This window comes from Podarcis liolepis (genome assembly GCF_965112155.1).
Source record: "Podarcis liolepis genome assembly, chromosome: 17".
NCBI classification, from domain to species: Eukaryota; Metazoa; Chordata; class Lepidosauria; order Squamata; family Lacertidae; genus Podarcis; species Podarcis liolepis.
Window position 1 is genome coordinate 485,531 of NC_139571.1, and position 21,133 is coordinate 506,663.

The following is a 21,133-nucleotide window of genomic DNA, read 5'->3' on the forward strand; positions in this document are numbered from 1 at the left end:
TCCCTCGTCCTCCTGTGGGCAGGCCTTTCCACAAATAGAGGACACCCATCATATGCTCAAAGAAAAGTAAATATTCCCAAAAAAATCGGAATAGTCACCAGGGGCCTCATGACAGCAGAAAATATCATCAAGGTAAAATTCCTCCCTCATGATACAGCCCAAAATAGGGTTATCGTGACTTTTAAGGACGGGCTCTCAACTAAACAGACCCTTTCAAATAAAGACAATTTCCTGAGGGCTGGCTTGCTTGTGCACCGTTTCTTCGAAAACATCAAAGACTCCTCACCACTTCTAGGAGCACATAGGCCAGTTAGACCAAAAACCAAAACCAGCACTGCAGAATCCAACAGCACCAGAAACGGTAAGCCGCTCTACCCAGAGGCTGGCAATCTTAAACATCCTGGCAGGCTGTACAAAACCCCGCCCTCACCAAATAAGCTAGAAAAAGATTTTTCCTCAAAGGATGAACAACTCCTAACAACCTACCTCGAGCAGATCCTACTTTCCCAGGATGCACTAATTGAAAGACTTTCGACCATAAGGAAGTCACTTCCACCTCTAGCCCCGCCTCCTCCCATGGAATTTAATTACATCAATTGCAAATCAAAGCCTTTAACCAACAAGGAATGGACAACTTGTCGATATCTGTGTCCAGAAGAAACGGGCTCTCCTACACCCCCTCCAATAGCCCAATCCAAATCGCAACAAGTTGAACTGGTGGTGCCAGCGCCGGGAATTGGCTCAATCTTCATGGACTGCCGGGGAATCCTAGAAGCTATTCATGCAGAGGAATGAAATAAGGTCTCAGCGGGTGTCTGCCTGGACGGACAAATTAATACTCCCAAATTAGTCTTCCCCTTAAAAGGCTCCCCCATTCCTCCGCATCGTGGCTCATTCAAGCCAAACTCAAAGGACCTGAGGAATCAGTGGCAGAAAACAGCTATGAGAGCCTGGAATCTAAAAACCCAAGAATCAACTGCTGCCCTAAACATCATCTCCTGGAATGTTGCCAGCTGGTCCAGATGCCTCTCCCATTTTTGCCTCAAAGCAGGTGTGATCAAACCAGGGTTTATTTGATGTTATTGGTTTAGTTGGTCTTTTTTCTGTGGTATTAAAAAGATAGGGTTTCAATTGTTGGAGCAGGCTCTCAAACTTGGAAACTGGGTCCTCAGGCCTAGGATTATCCCCAGTTAAAATTGTACGGAGTTTTTCAGAGGTTAGAATCTTCTTCAGTTTGGAATCAAGTGCAGAGGTTTTGCCCCTCAAGCCCTTCTAAGTCTGGGTTTGGACCAGGCAAAAGCTACGGTCAGGCAAAGAATATTAGACACCGAGAGACAGCAGGACTGTGCAAGGTGCCCCAACTATAGAATTGGAGAAATCGAGAGAGATATAGCCGCACCGGCAGCATATCTCTTCTTTCTCGTATCTAGGGATGGAAGAAGGGCCTTTACACTCGCCAGAAGTTCGGCTCTTCCCTCACCAATCCTGGATGGAGCCTTTAGAAGGGTCCCGTATGCTCAGAGACTTTGCACCTGTCCACTGGGAGAGATAGGAAGCCCAGAACACTTGTTCTTCAGATGCCCCTTTTATAAAGAGGCACATAGTAAGATCATGGATCCCCTACTGGTGAGGCTCGCCGACCTTCCGCAAAAGCAAAAATTTGACCTTTTGCTGTTGGGCAAAGATCTGAAGATGACCTGGATGGTCGCCAGATTCTGTCTACAGATCTGTAGGCGCAGACCATCGCCCAACTCAAAATAGTCCCAAACACGGTTCCATGGGTGATTCTGAGTCAACTTCCTGGGACAGTGTATTGCTGTACATTGTTTCTAAATTTAGTGTTGTATATTGTTTTAATTGTCTGTTTTAACCATATTTGCACAGCAGTTTTTAATGTTGTGAGTGTCCTCTACTTAAGGGGCTTCTGCAGCCTCTTATAGTTGTTTTAGCTGCGAGTTTTTTATTTCTTATGCTCTTACAGTTGTTTTAACTGTGTGTCTTTGTTGGTTTTTAGCTCTTATCTGTTTTAATTATTAGTTTTTTATCCACCCATTATCTGTGTTTAATCTTGTATTTTATTCGGATGTTTTATGCCTGTTTCCTTGTCCTCATTTGCCCTAACAATTATCGGTCAAAAATCCCAACTGCTATTTTATCTATATGCTTTTCTTAATCCTGGTCTATGACCATAATAAAGTTCATTCATTCATTGTTTCATTCATTCTGAAGCAAAGTTCTTAACCCGAGGTACTATTTCTGGGTTAGCAGAGTTTGTAACCTGAAGTGTCTGTAACCCGAGGTACCACTGTATAGTACAGAATAGACTCCCAAGGACAACAAGCAAAAAAATTGAAAAACTAAACTCCCCTATAACAATGATGAAGATGCAACAATCAATCAACAAAGCGAAGTCAGGAAAGTCACCAGGTACAGATGGCTTATCTGCCATGTTCTACAAGAAATTAGAAAATGTATTGTCAGAACCGATGAAAACAGACATGAACAGAATTTTTTTTAAAGGGAAAATACTAAAGTCATGGGAAGAAGCTTTTATCACTTCAATACCCAAACAAGGAATGGCCCCAATGCTGATTAAAAATTATAGGCGAATATCATTATTAAAAAATGATTATAAAATATTCGCTGACATCCTGGCCAACAGACTCAAAAGAATACTTAACAAAATTGTACGCAAAGACTAGGAGGCTTCTTACCAAGCAGACACATGTGCAACAATATCATGAATGCAATTGATATTTTAGAGTATTTGGAGTAAAAAACTGATAAAAAAGCAATTTTGATGCCGAAAAAGCTTTCGATAATATATCCTGGAATTATATGAAAAAAAACTCTAGAACTCCCTGCCGGACTTAAGACTCTACTATGAATCGGCGGCTTTTTGCTGGCTGAAACAGTGGCTACTTCTTGAGAACCCAGACATTCTGGAACTGGAAGGGTTTGACAATAGATTTGGTTGGCATGCATACATATGGTATGATAAGGTAAAACTGCATAAAGGTTTCAAAAACCATATTGTTAGGAAAGCATTGTATAACGTTTGGATGCGGTATAAAGATTTATTGGAAAGTAAAACTCCCAGGTGGTTGTCACCAATGGAAGCTAAAGAGGTGAAAAAACTTAATATGGAGTCTAAATGGCCAAAATACTGTGAAATCTTAGAACAAGATGGAGAAAAAGTTAAATTACAGAGTTATGAGAAATTAAAGTCCAAAGTACGAGATTGGTTGCACTACCTTCAGATAAATGAGATATTTAAACAGGACAGGAAAATAGGCTTCCAGATGGAGAGGTCAAAATTAGAAACAGAATTGCTAGAACCCAATACCAAGAATTTGTCGAGAATGTATAATTTGCTGTTGAAATGGAACACACGGGATGAAACGGTGAAATCAGCTATGATAAAATGGGCACAAGATGTTGGTCATAACATTATGTTTGCTGACTGGGAACAGTTGTGGACCACCGGTATTAAATTCACAGCATGTAACGCCTTAAGAAAAAACATTATGAAAATGATGTACAGGTGGTACATGACCCCAGTCAAGCTTGCAAAAATTTATCATTCGCCCAATAACAAATGTTGGAAATGTAATGAGACTGAAGGTACCTTTTACCACCTTTGGTGGACCTGCCCGAGGATAAAAGCATTTTGGGAAATGATCTATAATGAAATCAAGAAGGTTCTTAAATGGACCTTCCCTAAAAAACCTGAGGCTTTTCTCCTGGGCATCGTCGGCCAATCGGTGAAAAGGAAGGATAGGACGTTTTTTATGTATGCGACCACAGCAGCAAGGATTCTTCTAGCAAAGTATTGGAAGACACAACAATTACCTACACTGGAAGAATGGCAAACGAAGGTGATTGACTATATGGGACTGGCCGAGATGACTGGCAGAATCCGTGACCAGGGGAAAGAGACAGTGGAAGAAGACTGGAAGAAATTTAAAGTGTATCTTAGAACCTGTTGTAAAATTCAGGAGTGTTAAAATGTCAAGGGGTTGGGAAACAGAGAATTGCAGCTGTAATTAATAAATTTAGGAAATTTTAAAAGAAACTAAATTGAATAATTAGACTGAGGAGTTGCTGAAGAAGTACAAAACAAGGATGCAGAAAGGGGAAGGTATGGGGAAGTCCGAGAAATAAGGTTATGAAAAAACGGTTATGAAATTATACATGTTTATATGTTTGTATGTTTGTGTATTGTGTATTGTGTATTGTCTGTTTTTACTTTGTGTTTGGAAAATTAATAAAAATTTATTTTTTAAAAAAAGAAAAAAACTCTAGAACTTACAGGACTCTGGGAAAATTTCAGCAGAGGCAGTGAGGCAATACATCAAGACCAGAGAGCAAAGTTGATTTTAAATAATTAAGTAACAGAAGAATTCAAGATAAGTAAGGGGACCAGACAAGGTTGCCCTTGTCACCTCTACTGTTTATTATGGTGCTAGAATCACTAGCAATCACAATAAGGAAAGACCCAGAAATAAATGGAATAGTAGTGTCAGAGCTGCTTGAAGATCCTAGCTCACAGAGGATCACGCTAGCCAGCGATCATTAAGTAAAAGTCTTTATTGAATTACAATTTCCATTCTCACGCTGCTGCGCGCAACTCTACGTCTAGTAGCTAGATCGGCGAAGCTCCGTCTGAGTCTCCGCCCCGTGTGCACCAACTTAATATCCTAGCCTTGCTCCACCTTTTCCGCCTGACTGTCCTCCTCTGGGTCCCTCTACCCCCCGGGGCTTCTTCCTTCCGGGATTCTTCTGACGCTGACCCGGACCCTCCTGCCTCCTTGCGCCGGGCTTTAGGACCTGGTTCCCTTTCGGGGCTGCTTACTGCGCCGCCTTCCTCTGCATTTGAACTTGGCGTGCGCGCCCAACCTTCCACTTTCCTCTTAACCGTTTCTTCGCTCCCCGATGGAGGTGTGGCCACTCCTGACTCATGCCCTCCCTCCTGTGGTGAGCTGCCAGCGCTTCCCCCCTGGCTCCTTTCCTCTTCCCTGCTTCCTGGCGGTGACGCTGGTCCCGATTTCCAGCTGCTCCCCCCTGAGTCCCCTCTGGCTCTATCTTCCTGGGGTGCCCCCCTAGACTCCCCCCTTGCCCTGGCCACTGGTGCTCCTTTCTGTGAATCCTCTGATTCACTGGAAAGACTAGGAGATCTCGGGTCGTCGTCATCACTCATCTTTTCTTCTGCCTCCTCCCCTTCGCTCTCTGTTTCCTCCCTTGCCCGTGCCTCTGCTCCTAAACCCCTGACAAGTAGTATGAAAGAAATCACATAAAATAAAGGCCTTTGCTGATGATTTGATAATAACTACTGAAAACCCTGAAGAAAGTGTAAAAAATGTTAGAAAGAACTCTTGAATTTGGAAATGTGGCAGGATTTAAAATAAACAAAAACAAAACTAGTATGTTAGCAAAGAACATGTCTATACAAGAAAAAGAAGAACTACAAACAATTTCAGGACTAATGATAGTAAATAAGGCTAAATACTTGGGAATTTGGTTAACAAATAAAAATAGTAATTTATTCAATGATAATTATTTAAAAATCTGGAAGGAAATTTAAAAGGATATAAAAATCTGGACAAGGCTGAAACTATCATTCTGTGGTAGAATATCAGCAGTGAAAATGAACGTGCTTCCCAAAATGATGTTTTTATTCCAGATGACACCAGTGATTGGGAGGACGGGATGTTTCAAATCTTGGCAAAAAGATCTATTGAGATTCATTTGGCAGTACAAAAAAACTAAAATTAAACACAAATTATTAATAGATAGCAAAAATAGAGGTGGAATGGCTCTCCCTGACTTGAAATTGTATTATGATCCAACCTTTCTAAATTGGTTAAAAGAATGTAGACTTACTGGACTTAGAAGGTTTTGATAATCACTACAGGTGGCATGCATATTTGGGATATGAGAAGGTGAAAGTTCATAGAGGCTTCCTTAACCATAGCATAAGGAAGCCTTTATATAAAGTATGGAAAAAATATAACAAACTACTAGAACTCAAAACTCCTTGGTGGCTATCTCCTTTGAAGGCTATAGCAGTTAAAAGGAAGAATATGGAAACGTTATGGGCTACATACAAAAATCTCTAAGAAGAAGAAGGCAACAAATTGAATTGAAAAAATATGAGGAAATAAAACATTACCTGACAGGATGGATCCAAATACCACCAGCTAAACAAAGTGTTTAAGATAGATAATAATTTAAAAAAAGGTTTTGCAAGAGAAGAATCAACATTAGACAAAGAATTAATACAAAATAAGAAAAAAGTAATTTCTAGAATGTATGGAATTCTCTTAGAATGGAAGGTTAAAGATGAGCAAGTGAAAGAAGCAATGATTAAGTGGGCAATGGATTTGGGCAAAACTATGGAATAAGGATTGGGGATTGACAGCTTGCTACTCAATAAAGGAAAATTTCCTAAAGATGTTTTATAGGGGGTATATAAGGTAAAGGGATCCGTGATAATTAAGTCCAGTCACGAACAACTCTAGGGTTGCAGCGCTCATTTCACTTTACAGGCCGAGGGAGCCAACATTTGTCCACTTCCGCAGACAGTTTTTCCGGGTCATGTGGCCAGCATGACTAAGCAGCTTCTGGCGAAACCAGAGCAGCACACGGAAACGCCGTTTACCTTCCCGCCGGAGCAGTACCTATTTATCTACTTGCATGCTTTCGAACTGCTAGGTTGGCAGGAGCAGGGACCGAGCAAGGGAGCTCACCCCGTAGCGGGTATTCGTGTCAGTGTTTGTAGAAAGCAAAAAAGAAGGAAAGGGTTCTGACCTCCCTTTATCTTCTCAGTCTCCTTGTCGGTACAAAAAGAGTCCACGGGAATATCCTTGCAGAGTTTTATTAAAAGTCTTTGTGCAAAACACGACTGAATACACACCGGCACCAACCAACCCAAACACCAGCCAACACCCAAACCAACAGTTCTCACCTATATATACAGCCTGCTGCAAGCCGCTGAGTCATGCTGACCCAGCTTTATTCACATTAAAGAAACAGCGGCCATTTTAGCCGTAACACCCCTTCTGTTTCTTAAATGCGAAAAACCCCAACAGAAACAATACATTACAACAATACAACAATACATTATATACATAAACCCAGTTTTGTCATCAGTTCATTATGGCATGTTGCTGGCAAAGGCTTGGTAAACAAATCAGCAATATTATCTTGTGATTGACAATACTCCAGTTTGATTACCCCATTCTGTACACAATCTCTCACATTCGCATGACGGATAGCAATATGTTTTGATGCGGATTTCATTATTTCCGAGCCTGCTAATGCAATGCAAGATTGGCTATCTTCATACACTTGGATAGGCAAATCTACTTTACAATCTAGATCCTTTAGTATCTGTATAAACCACATGATTTCATTGCATGCTAGCGACAGGCTCCCATATTCTGCCTCACAGGATGAGGTTGCAACAAATCCTTGTTTCTTTGACCTCCATCCAATTATGGAATTGGCAAACATCATAACCATTCCACTTGTAGATTTTCTAGTAGCTACACAGCTTCCCCAGTCCGCATCAACAAATACTTCTAGTTTTTCATCTTGTGTACTAGAGATCTTCAAACATACATTTAATGTCCCCTTTAGATATCTGATAAGCCTTTTCAAAGCACACCAATCGGCAGTACTGGGTTTAGATACACGTTGGCTCAGAACATTTGTAGCACATGCAATGTCTGGCCTTGACCACTGGCTTAAATACAACAGTGATCCTATTTTTGAGTGATACAACTCAGGCTGATCAAATTCATCATCACACACTGTCTTTGGGAAATCTGGTGTCATGGGAGTCTGAACTGGCTTGCAATTTTCCATGCCAAACTGCTCTATTAAATGAAGAATTTTCTCTTTCTGGCTCAATAGGAAGCTTCCATCTGCTTCCTGCCTTACTTCTACTCCCAAGTAATTGCTTACCGGCCCCAAGGCTTTAAGCTTAAACCTCTTTTCCAATTGACTTGTGAGCTTCTGGATCTCATCTGTGGAACTCCCTGCCACAAGCAAATCATCAACAAAGACTAAGAGCATTAGATATTTGTTGCCTGTCCCCTTGGTGTACAAGCATGGATCAGCCACACTCCTTTTAAAACCAAGTTTTACAAGGGCTTCATTTAAACACTGGTTCCAACACCTTCCACTTTGTTTGAGACCGTAAACAGCCTTTCTCAAACGCCAGACTGCACCATTCTCCTCTTCAAACCCAGGGGGTTGTCTCATTAACACTTCATGGTCTAAATTTGCATGCAGATATGCAGCATCAACATCAAAATGGTGCACTGCTAGTTGTCTTACAGCAGCAATGGAAAGCATTAAACGAAAAGTTTCACTCTTTACCGTGGGAGAAAACACTTCATCATAACTCTCCCCTTTAATTTGAGTGAACCCTCTGGCTACTAATCTGGCTCGAAAACGTGGTTCCCCAGATGCAAGGGTTTTCCTTTTGTAAACCCACTTGCATGACACCACTCTGCCACCAGGTGGTGGCATTATGACCTCAAACACTTTGTTACGTTTAAAAGAGTCCATTTCTTCTTTCATAGCTTGTTCCCACAAAGCACGTTCCCCAGGGGGTAAGTCTAAGACTTCATTATAACTTTGTGGTTCCACACAACTCACATTGCATACTCTCACTCCTCCTAGGGTCAAACGCTGAGGAGGTACACCCTTGTTTGAACGCTGGGAGCGCCTAGGCACAGCTACTTCTTCTTCCCCCCTTATCTCTGGCTCTTCTTCCTCTTCCTCTGGAGAAGTATTATCTATTGCCATATCTTTTGGGGAAATCTGTGCCTCCTCCTCATTCTGCTCCTGTGTTGCCAATGGCTGAGAAGAAGCCTCTTCTCTTACTTGCAGGGGCAGTAGGCAATCAGGGTTGGCATGGATCGCAGTCCATCTGTCCTGGTCAGCGAAGTCTGCACTTCGTGACAGAACCACGCGTCCTGGGCATAAATTGAAACGCCACCCTTTGCCATAGGACTGATATCCCACAAACCGCAGTTTCTGCGCTCTAGCGCCCCCTTTCTGGCGCTGAGCTTTGGGAATGTTTACATGTGCCCAAGAACCCCAATTATGGAGCATTGTCCATTCTGGTTCTTTCCCAAACAACACACAATATGGAATATCTTTTATAGAGCTTGACCAGGTTCTATTAATCAAAAAGTTCGCTGTCAGAAAAGCCTCGCCCCACAGCCTATGGTTGTGGCCCAATCCTGCATCTACTAGCAGGCAGTCCTTTACTGACTGTATCACAGCCCCACGTCTTTCACACAGACCATTTTCAGCAGGACTATAAGGGTTAGTCAAGCGATGAGTGATCCCCTTACGTTGCAACCATGCCCCAAATTGTTTGTTCAGAAATTCTCCGCCCCTATCTGTTTGCAGCTGCACAACAGGCCGAGCGAAGAGCTTTTCAGCTTGGGCAACCCATTCTTTGAATGTGGGGAAACACTCAGATTTCTGCTTTAACAAAAACAGCCAACTAAAACGTGATTTGTCATCTATTACCAGAAAAGCATATCTGGCGCCCCCTTCAGTCTTCTGTGGAAAAGGGCCTATCACGTCACAATGGACAAGTTCTAAAACCTCTTTAGATACTCTGTCGCTTTTAGAAGCCACAGGCTTCCTCTTAGATTTGGCCATTTTACATACATTGCAATCTAGGAAACAGTTACAGCTATTTACTTTTAGGTTCTTGCACACCTTTTGCATTTCTGAAAGCACACGGAAATTGGCGTGACCCAGTTTTCTGTGCAGTTGATGTACACACCCCTTATGAACTGGAAAATTATCCTGAACCACCTGGGCTGCTTTAACTGGCTTGTCCTGCATTACATATAACCCATTTTCCAACTTTGCATGGCCACATACCTGAGTTCCATTCTTTATCAGACAGCCATCCTGCGTGAACTTAACACTATACCCTGCATTAATCAAACAGCTTACAGACAGCAGACAATAGTCCAAACTGCTGACAAACAGAGTGTCTGGTAGAGTAGTGTTCAAGCACTGCAGGAAGCATGTTCCCTGGCCATCAATCTTGCTTCTACGACCATCAGCAAGATAAATTGAGTCTTTTCCATCAGCTGGCTTCTCCAGGGTCTTAAAGTCCTCCCGACTGTTGCAGATAATCCTGCTGCTGCCAGAGTCCAGCAACCATGTTCCTCGAGGTATCTTTCTCTCCTCTCGAGAAAATGCAGACACAAACTGAGCAGAACGCGTGTTCTTCTTCTCTGAAGAGAACCCCTTCTGCTTACGTTTCTGCGTCGATTGCTGCCTCTGCTCCACGTCGTCTCCTGGAAGTCTTGCCCTGCATTGACGTTGGAGATGCCCGGGTTGGTTGCATCTATAGCACCTCCTCACCGCCATGGCCAAGTCCAAACCTTGGCGTTGCTCCATTGGCAGATTCTGCTGCTGGCCCCCTCGGCTGTAACTCCTCCGCTCTTGGAGTTCAGCCTGTCTATCTGACCTTCTTTCTGCTTCTTCGGTCAATCTGCCAACCACATACTCAAGGGTCAGATCTCGGGGACGCATACTCTCCATGCTGTTAATCACAGGCAACCAGCTTTCAGGCAAACTTGAAAGGATAATGTAGGTTTGGTCAGTCTCATCATAACGCTTACCTCTCTGCTGTAGTTGAAGAAACAGAGATTTCAGCGTTTGAAGATGAGTTGCCAAACTCTCACCTTCTTTCATAACAGTCCTGAACAGCCTTCTGGTCAGAGAAATGATAGTTCCAGCAGTTTCTCTGACATGCATTGCCCTTAGTAAATTCCAGCACTCAAACGCTGTGCTGGCATTTGCTACATGCAATAACTGAGAGTTGCTCAAACACAGCATAATTTGGGCACGGGCCCTTTCATCTAGCCGTTTTTTCTCAGCAGAGTCAGTTCTCAAAACCTCAGTTTCAACACAGTCCCATAGTCCATCTCTCCTTAACAACTGCTGCATTTTAATTGACCAACTCAGCCAGTTGCTTTCTGAGAGAAGTTCAAAAGGGATGCCTCCCCCAATATTTACAACTTGTGAAGACTGGAAATCTGCCATCTCTGCTGGTGCTTGCTGAGCCCCTTCTGTGGGGTCTCCAGCAATCTCTCCTGACTCTCTCTTTAGAGTCCAACTGGATGGTCCTGGCTGGCACTCACCGGCTTCTAGCTGCTGCCTCTGTTGACCCTCAGGTCCCGCCTGGCTCTGCAACTGGTGTAGCCGCTCTGTGAGTCGCCTACTGTGGTCCTCTAGCAGTTCAAACTGTTCCAGTAGCCGACGCTGAGTGCTTTCCTGATCCTCAGATCCTAGCCGCTCCAGCGTCGCTGCAGACAGTTACAGCTTGCCACCAACTGCTCCAACGCACAGCCACTGTCTCTGTACACCACCAGGACTCACCAGCTCCTTGCTGAAATGCTGTTAGTCGTTTTGCACTCTGCACATGCTCAGAAACACTGGGCCCATAACCTGTCAGTGTTTGTAGAAAGCAAAAAAGAAGGAAAGGGTTCTGACCTCCCTTTATCTTCTCAGTCTCCTTGTCGGTACAAAAAGAGTCCACGGGAATATCCTTGCAGAGTTTTATTAAAAGTCTTTGTGCAAAACACGACTGAATACACACCGGCACCAACCAACCCAAACACCAGCCAACACCCAAACCAACAGTTCTCACCTATATATACAGCCTGCTGCAAGCCGCTGAGTCATGCTGACCCAGCTTTATTCACATTAAAGAAACAGCGGCCATTTTAGCCGTAACAATTCGCACCGCCGACCTTTCGATCAGCAAGCCCAAATGGCACAGTGGTTAACCCGCAGCGCCACCCACATCCCTAGGGGGTATATAACACCTAGCAAAATATTCAAAACGAACAAAATGAGATCTAAAATGTGCTGAAGGTGTAACCAGGCAGAAGGGACACTATTTCGTATGTGATGAACCTGCAACAAAATGAAGAGCTTCTGGGACACTGCTTATGAGGAGTTGAAAAAAAATTAAATAAACTTTATAAAGAAACCAGAAGCCTATATTACTCAGACATCCCAAATGAAAATAAGAGAATATTCCTTTACGCATCATCGGCAGCAAGAATATTAATTGCAAAAAATTGGAAAAGTGAAACACTACCAGCAAAAAAAGAGTGGCAAGACAGATTATATTATTATCTTGAACTGGCAAAAATGACAGATACAATTAAGGGACAGTCTAACCAAAAATTTCAAAAAGAGTGGGTAATGTACAGAGATTACTAAAAAAATCAGTGCCGGGACTTGCTTTGAGTAATTTTTGCAAAATGAATTATGGTCTACAAGCATAGTATATGGAGAAGGGTAGAAATGATGAAATGAGAAAGTAACAGTTTATCAAACACGAAACCAGAACCGCTTTGGGGAGGAAGGAAGTCTATTAGAATAGAATAAAAATTGGAAAGAGAAAACAGGGCCACGTAAGTCCATATGTAAGAACTTTCGGATTTATGGCTATATGTTTGTCATTTGTTTTGTGTATTTTTTAGTTTGTTTCTTAAGTGTTGTCATGTGTGTGCGTGTTGTAATGAAAAGTTAGTAAAAAACATACACACACACACACACACATATAATTTGCCATAAGCTCACAATCACCACCTGGTGTCACATTTGTATAATGCACTTAAAACACACTTAAAATGTTACATTTGCAACTGTACAGCTGAGTCCTAAGTTATTTTGTGCAGATCATCACAGGAGGCAGCAACTTCCATTGCGCTGCACTGTAAGTCACATCTGCTGAACTTTCTGCCAATCAGCTTCCCTAGCATTATTACATGACAGGCAGCAGCCACTGTCCAGGGAGGTTCTACCCTTTATTACTTCTGCTAAAGTGAGGCAAGACATGAGTACAGCAGCACACTTCCTACTTGTGAGACCCAGTAACTGATGCAAAATATTGAATGTTTAGTTTCATTCCACAGGTAGGCAGGACGGATAACATCACTGACAAGACAAGTAGGTGTGTGTACACATACGTATGTATGGGAAAATACTTTCCGTTTCCCTCTCTTTCCTGATCTTAAGCATCACCCAGGCTTCCCACCTGCTGGCAATAATGCAACTGCTTGCACCGCTCCTGCTCTGCTCCGTGTTCTCTCCCTCTGCAACCATCATAACTAGGCCCTATACCTGCACAACAGTCTCTTTTCTGTCCATATTCCATTCCATGGCCCCATTCCATGTTTTCATTTGATTCCCCACCCTGCCCCAATTTTCAAGCGTTAAATTCTTTCCTCCCAAACTGCAGCACATCCCACAATAGCCAGTAGTCCCTGTTACAGCACTACCTTCCCCTTTTCATTCGCCTCCCCAAACAAACACTGCTTTGCGTCCCAATGTCTGTGTTGCCTTAAGTTCCAAAATAATGTTTTGTTTTTCAAAAACAAACCCATCCAATGGCCTAATTGTAAAAAATAGTTTATAAAGCTGTTTAGTCGGCTGGTGTTTACTGGGCTATTGCCAACTGATTTGTTTGGTTTTAATGTTGTTTTGTGGCAGTTAACCACATTGTTATAGTTGATATTATAAACTGATGGCAACCCCCTACAAGAAATATTTATTTAGCTGTCAGGATAAAAATCTTGGAATAAAGAAACTTATTTATCTATCTATCATTATATACCACTACTCACACCAAAAATACATGACAGAGCAGTCATGAAATAGACATGCATGTCCTCACTCTGAGGTGACCTCTGCTGATCCAGGATTGCATGAAAAGCTAACATGAGAAACAACTATGAGTTTCCAGCACCCATGAGCTTAATGTGTGCCATGTACTGAACTAGCCTATGAGGCCAGAAGGATTTTGTGCAAAGCCCCCAAATCTGCTCCTCCTGTCCTACCAAAATACACTGGAGCCCATTGCACAGAGAGGCAGGCAGTGAGAAGAAAGAAAGCACTCAATGGAGATAGAGATTTATGAGAAGCAGGTGGCTGTGAAGGTGATCAGCCAGGAGGAGACTTGAGGGGGTGGATTGTAAGAAGAAACTTGGTAGTTTGTGGGGATAGACAATTATTCCCAAGTGCATCATGGAAACCGGTCACCCGGCCTGTACTCCACTGCTTAGCAGCAGGTAGGCTAGGGGGTGGGATGAAAGAAAGCGGGGCAGAACAAACAGAGCAGGGAGGCACCCCAGTGATCCAGAGAAGCATCGGGATGCAGCAGGTTGGTTCCAGGAAAGCATCAGCTGGCGTGGGCAGGGCAGGGCAGGAGTACCTGGGATGTGTGTGTGCGTGCAGGGCAGTTACCTCTGGCTGGAAGCTGGCTTTTGCCCGTCGCTTCTGGCCACTCCCCTTGGCTCCCCGCCGCCCCACCTGCTTGATCCTGGTGGGCTTGCGGTTGCCGAAGGCGTTCCTCCTCCTCCTGACCTTCCAGCCCGCTGCCCCTTCCGGGCTGCTCCACTCCTCAGGAAGCAGCCGCTTCTGGGGAAGGGAAGAGAAGAAGGAGATACGAAGAGGAGCAAGCTGTCGAAGCGGCAGGCAGCAAATGCAGAAAGTGGAGCCCCCGTTCCCCAAAAAGCAAGCAGCGCCACAGCTTGACCCACTTTTCCTGGACCATGATCCCAGCACAAGCCTTGTGAAGCCCCTTTCTGCATCTCCAAGCTTGCCACCTGCCAGCCCCATCCCACAAGGCACATTCAAGGCATTAAAAAGCAAATCTTCCCCTCAGCCTCCCACAATCTGCTACAATGCTCAGACATGGACAGACCTAGGATCACAAAAAGGGGCAAAACATTGAGGATTGCAGGTCAGCACTGCGGTTCTTAGGTCAATTAGCATAAGCAAGAGAGCTGTAGGGAAGGGCCTTAAAAAACCAGAGCCTCAGTGGTATTTCCAAAAACTGAGAAGCATTATTCAATACCAAAGTTCCTGTTGCCATGTGTGTGTTTTTATTTATGGAAAGCAGGTTTCTAGCCCTCAGGGTTACAAAAATGTCAAAATTTTGCTGAAAACTTAGGGTTGGATCCAACTAAGTCATACTCAAAGTACACCCACTGACACAAATTTACTTTAATCACTTAAAGTACTTAAATTCCTCGCACTAGGAATACTGGAGAATTTTCTTCACACACTTCTAATTTGGAACACACATACTTCCCCAATTTTGTGATGCAGTTCTCAGCTCAGAAAAATGTTTACAAAATTGCATTTCCCCTCAAGACTGCACACTTTAAGTGGAAATGAAATGATTTTTTTATATTAAACAAAATCTCAGAAGACGGGACACTACAGACTTATGACTGAACATGTGCAAAACTGGCATAGACCACAATTAGGCTGACCCATCCAGCCTTACCACAATCCATGTTTCTCTGGTGACTTTCAGACAAAACCTCTAATTCTAGAAGAAGAAGAAGGAGGAGGAGGAGGAGGAGGAGGAGGAGGAGGAGGAGGAGAAATCCTCCCCAAACTGCACAAAGACACATGCACATTCTGTGAAACAAACAGAGCAAACATGCAGGTTTTCCAGTGTGCATGATTTATATCATTATAAAGATGCCAAGTGGTTTAGTGTAAAGTTCCTGAGTTCCCCAGCTAGGGATTAGAAGATAAGGAAACTTCAAGAGATGCTATAGAAGACTGGGGGGTGGGGGTGTCCCAAGGAGAATTTTCCTTTGCAACTTGCAGGTTGTGGGCAGGATTCACCTAGCAATCCCCAGCAGAAGCCCTGCACAAGGGCTGTCACTTGTGCAACTGGGCTTTCCCCGCCATGCCCCTCAAATTTGGATTGGGGCATGTGTGCTGGAAAACACCCCAAACAGCATCAGGGAAAGAGGAGGAATCATTCTGTCTGACAAGATGAACACTTGCCACAGCACAATGTCTCCCCACCCAACACACTCTTTGGTCTGTCTTCTACAGTACTTTTGGAAGTTTCCTCCGATTCTTGCTATGCACTGGTATAGCTCTCCTGTCTGTGGTTTAGGGCTGTGCACAGACAAGACAGGAGGCAGAACAGGCCAGGACTGATGTTCAGATATAGGGGGGCAAACAGAGCAATCCTAGCCAAGGACTGGTGAGCATCAAATGAGGCAAAGAGGATGTTTTGATACAGAATATAGGCCCTGGTTTAGGGTCAAGGAAATGACTGCCGAGCCCCAGCTTTACTAGAAAAATGCCAATAGGCCATGCTGTGTTTTTGGAGTTCATGCAATATGCACGTGTCCATGTATCTTTCTATAAGGTAAAGGTAAAAAGATAAAAGACCCCTAGACGGTTAAGTCCAGTCAAAGGCGACTATGGGGTTGTGGTGCTCATCTTGCTTTCGGGCCAAGGGAGCTAGTTTTTGTCCACAGCCAGTTTTCTGGATCATGTGGCCAGTAGGACTAAACTGCTTCTGGTGCAACGGAACACCATGATGTAAGCTAGAGTGCACAGAAACGCTGTTTATCTTCCAGCCACAGCGGTACCTATTTAGCTACTTGCTCTTGTGTGCTTTCGAACTGCTAGGTTGGCAGAAGCTGGGACAGAGCAACAAAAGCTCACCCTGTTGCGCAGATTCAAACCGCCAACCTTCCAATCGGCAAGCCCAAGAAGCTCAGTGATTTAGACCACAGCACCACCCGCATCCCTCCCTATATCTTTCTGTATCTCCCCATGGCAATACCTCTGTCCACGCAGTTCCCACCTCTCATTGCAACCACCTATAAAGATGGTGGAGTGCAAATCATGATGCTGTAAGCGCTCCTCACCCCCAAGTGCAGAATGCTGCAGTGGTACAGAATTCTGATTCCCAAGCCTCTGAAACATTCAGTTTGAATGCATCACGTTGTTTAGTCAAGAATCATAGAATCTTAGAGTTGGAAGATACCACAAGGGTCATCTAGTCCAACCCCCTGCAATGCAAGAATCTCAATCTCAACGCATGACACATGGCCATCCAACCTCTGCTTTAAAATTTCCAGTGAAGGAGAGTCCATCACCTTTGAAGGGAGTCCTTTCCACTGTCAAACAGTTCTTACTGTCAGAAAGTTCTTTCTGGTGTTTAGTCAGAATCTACTTGTAACTTGAATGCTACCCTCCAGAGCAGGAGAAAACAAGCTTGTTCCCTCTCCCATGTCACAGCCCTTAAGATATCTGAAGGTGGCTTACATATCTCCTCTCAGTCTCCTCTTTTCGAGGCTAAACATACCCAGCTCCTTCAACCGTTCCTCGTCAGTTTTAGTCTACAGACCCTTGATCATCTTGGCTGCCCTCTGCACACATTCCAGCTTGTCAACATTCTACTTAAATTCTGGTGTCCAGCACTAGACACAGTATTCCAGGTGTTTGTCTGACCAAGGCAGAATAGAGTGGTACTATTACTTACCTTGATCTGGATACTAGACGTCTGTTGTGCAGCCTAGAATAGAGTTAGCTTTTTTTGCTGCTGCATCATCAGATTAAGCTTGTGGTCTACTAAGACCCTGAGATCCTTTTTCACAGGATCAGCCTTAATCACGCTCACTTCAGACTTGGTATCCCTTCACAAACCAGCAGGACAGGCAGATAGTCAAAGGCCATCAAGCACAACCATGTGTCGCAAGAGAAGACAGATTCTTCACATGTCCACACTTCCAAATCCAAACCACAGGAATGTACAAAGAGTGTTATGTCTCAGGCACTAGTGGAACAGAAAGCTGGGGAGAGTTCAAGAGCCACACACACCCTGGAGGAGGCAAAAGACCCCACCCAGCATGAGAAGATAGTCCACGAGCCATATAGGGCTCCCCAAGAAGACCTCCCCCCAAAAGGAAATTATTTTTGCCTGTTATTGTGCCATGATGCCAAAAAGTTTGTCATCCCCCCAAAACATTGTTCACTTTTTTTAAAAAAATAGGGTTGTTATCAACACTTGTACAACAGGAATCTGCTGCCCCCCCCAAAAGTGTGCTCTATAGGATATCCAAACCCCCAGTGCAGATTCTGAAGGTGTCCGCAGGTGGGGGGGAGAAAGGCAAGTTCTATTGTGCAAGCAGAAAGAACAGTACAGTAGTGCCCCACAAGACGAATGCCTCGCAAGACGAAAAACTCGCTAGACGAAAGGGTTTTTCGGTTTTGCGTTGCTTCGCTAGACAAATTTCCCTATGGGCTTGCTTCGCAAGACGAAAACGTATGCACTTTTTTCTTAAAGCCGCTTGAAGAGGCGCAGTTGCGAAGGACCGTGCTTCGCAAGACAAAAAATATCGCAAGATGAAAAGACTCGCGGAACGAATTATTTTCGTCTTGCGAGGCACCACTGTACATTTTCTTTCTTTCTTTCTTGACTGCTCCCATAGGTCTATGCTGCGATTATGGGATGCCAAAAGGTATTTGTGACCCGCATCCTCAGGCACCCCAAAATGTGTTCCTTTTATTTAGTAAGTAGTCATCCCCTTCATGGATCACTGCCTTGCCGTGGTGAAGGGGCTTGAATAACTCAGAGAAGCCATGAACGATGCCGAGGAGGGCACCCAAGATGAACAGGTCATAGTGGAGAGTTTTGACCAAACGTGATCCACCTGGAGCAGGAACCGGCAAGCCACTCCAGTATCCCTGCCAAGAAAACTCCACGGACAAAGACAACAGGCATATAAAAGTCATGACGCTGGAAGATGAGCCCCTCAGGTCGGAAGGCGTCCAACATGCTACTGAGGAAGAGCGGAGGGCAAGTACAAGTAGATTCAGAGCTGATGAAGCGGCTGGGCCAAAGCCGAAAGGATGCTCAGTTGCGGATATGCCTGGAAGTGAAAGGAAAGTCCAATGCTGTAAAGAAAAATATTGCATAGGAACCTGGAATGTAAGAACCATGAACCTGGGTAAGTTGGATGTGGTCAAAAATGAGATGGCAAGAATAAATACTGATATCCTGGGCATCAGTGAACTAAAATGGATGGGAATGGGTGAATTCAGTTCGGATGACCATCATATCTACTACTGTTGGCAAGAAACCCGTAAAAGAAATCGAGTGGCCCTCATAGTGAACAAAAGAGTGGTAAAAGCTGTACTGGGATGCAATCTCAAAAATGATAGAATGATCTCGATACGAATCCAAGGCAGACCTTTTAACATCACAGTAATCCAAGTTTATGCACCAACTACTGGTGCTGAAGAAACTGAAACTGACCAATTCTATGAAGACTTACAACACCTTCTAGAAATGACACCAAAGAAGGATGTTCTTCTCATTATAGGGGATTGGAATGCTAAAGTAGGGAATCAAGAGATAAAAGGAACAACTGGCAAGTTTGGCCTTGGAGATCAAAACAAAGCAGGGCAAAGTCTAACAGAATTCTGTCAAGAGAACAAACACACTTTTCCAACAACACAAAAGACGACTCTACACAAGGACATCACCAGATGGGCAGCATCCAAATCAGATTGATTATATTCTCTGCAGCCAAAGATGGAGAAGCTCTATAGAGTCAGCAAAAACAAGACCTGGAGCTGACTGTGGCTCAGATCATCAGCTTATTATAGCAAAATTCAAGCTTAAACTGAAGAAAGTAGGAAAAACCACTGGGCCGGTAAGATACAATCTAAATCAAATCCCTTATGAATACACAGTGGAAGTGAGGGACAGGTTTAAGGATTTAGATTTGGTGGACAGAGTGCCTGAAGAACTATGGATGGAGGCTCACAACATTATACAGGAGGCAGCAACAAAAAGGACCCCATGAGATGCTTTTTCATCCTGGAGAAGAGTGGCTAGTGGGGTGCCACAGGGTTCTGTCTTGGGCCCGGTCTTATTCAACATCTTTATCAACGACCTGGATGATGGACTCAAGGGCATCCTGATTAAATTTGCAGATGACACCAAACAAGGAGGGGTGGCTAACACCCCAGAGGACAGGATCACACTTCAAAACGACCTTGACAGATTAGAGAACTGGGCCAAAACAAACAAGATGAATTTTAACAGGGAGAAATGTAAAGTATTGCACTTGGGCAAAAAAAATGAGAGGCACAAATACAAGCTGGGGGACACCTGGCTTGAGAGCAGTACATGTGAAAAGGATCTAGGAGTCTTGGTTGACCACAAACTTGACATGAGCCAACAGTGTGACGCGGCAGCTAAAAATGCCAATGCAATTCTGGGCTGCATCAATAGGAGTATAGCATCTAGATCAAGGGACGTAATAGTGCCACTGTATTCTGCTCTGGTCAGACCTCACCTGGAGTACTGTGTCCAGTTCTGGGCACCACAGTTCAAGAAGGACACTGACAAACTGGAACGTGTCCAGAGGAGGGCAACCAAAATGGTCAAAGGCCTGGAAACGATGCCTTATGAGGAACGGCTAAGGGAGCTGGGCATGTTTAGCCTGGAGAAGAGGAGGTTAAGGGGTGATATGATAGCCATGTTCAAATATATAAAAGGATGTCACATAGAGGAGGGAGAAAGGTTGTTTTCTGCTGCTCCAGAGAAGCGGACACGGAGCAATGGAGCCAAACTACAAGAAAGAAGATTCCACCTAAACATTAGGAAGAACTTCCTGACAGTAAGAGCTGTTTGACAGTGGAATTTGCTGCCAAGGAGTGTGGTCGAGTCTCCTACTTTGGAGGTCTTTAAGCAGAGGCTTGACAACCATATGTCAGGAGTGCTCTGATGGTGTTTCCTGCTTGGCAGGGGGTTGGACTCGATGGCCCTTGTGGTCTCTTCCAACTCTATGATTCTATGATTCTATTCTATGATTCTATGTCTAAACTAAATATCTAAGTATTTGATAAAAATATCTAAAGTTGGAGACATAATATTTGAAAATTACAAAATAAGAGCTGAAACAAGGTGATAAATTGCTGCTTATAATTTTATAATTGGGAATGCAGGAAAGGGAGATGTGAGGAAGTCCGAAAGGTTATGGAAATATGGTTTTTGGACACTTGATTTTGTTGTATTTTTTCTATTCTGTGTTAATCTTTTTGCTTTTTTCTTTCTTTCTTACTTTGTTTTATCTTGGTGATGGTATTTTATGTGTTTGGTCATTTATTGTTTAAAACTTTTAATAAATATCTTTTTTAAAAAAAGATGTTGAGCAAGGACAAATGACAGAGGGTAAGAACTTGCTGAATTAAATATCTGAACTGGAATACAAGAAGGGAGGTGTGAGGAGGTCAG

General features: G+C 43.7%; 1 protein-coding gene across 28 annotated transcripts in view; it reads right to left on the reverse strand.

Moving 5' to 3' along the window:
• LOC310696682 (methyl-CpG-binding domain protein 1-like) overlaps nucleotides 1-21,133 on the reverse strand; it is a 122,816-nt gene that overhangs the window by 24,111 nt on the left and 77,572 nt on the right. For 14 of the 28 annotated variants that reach the window (XM_083482457.1, XM_083482467.1, XM_083482452.1 and 11 more), the window contains one exon: nucleotides 14,308-14,481. The exons of the other annotated variants lie outside the window; for them this stretch is intronic. In XM_083482457.1, the coding sequence (XP_083338583.1) occupies nucleotides 14,308-14,481 (174 nt within the window). The remainder of the gene's footprint in view (nucleotides 1-14,307; nucleotides 14,482-21,133) is intronic. 28 annotated transcript variants of the gene reach the window in all.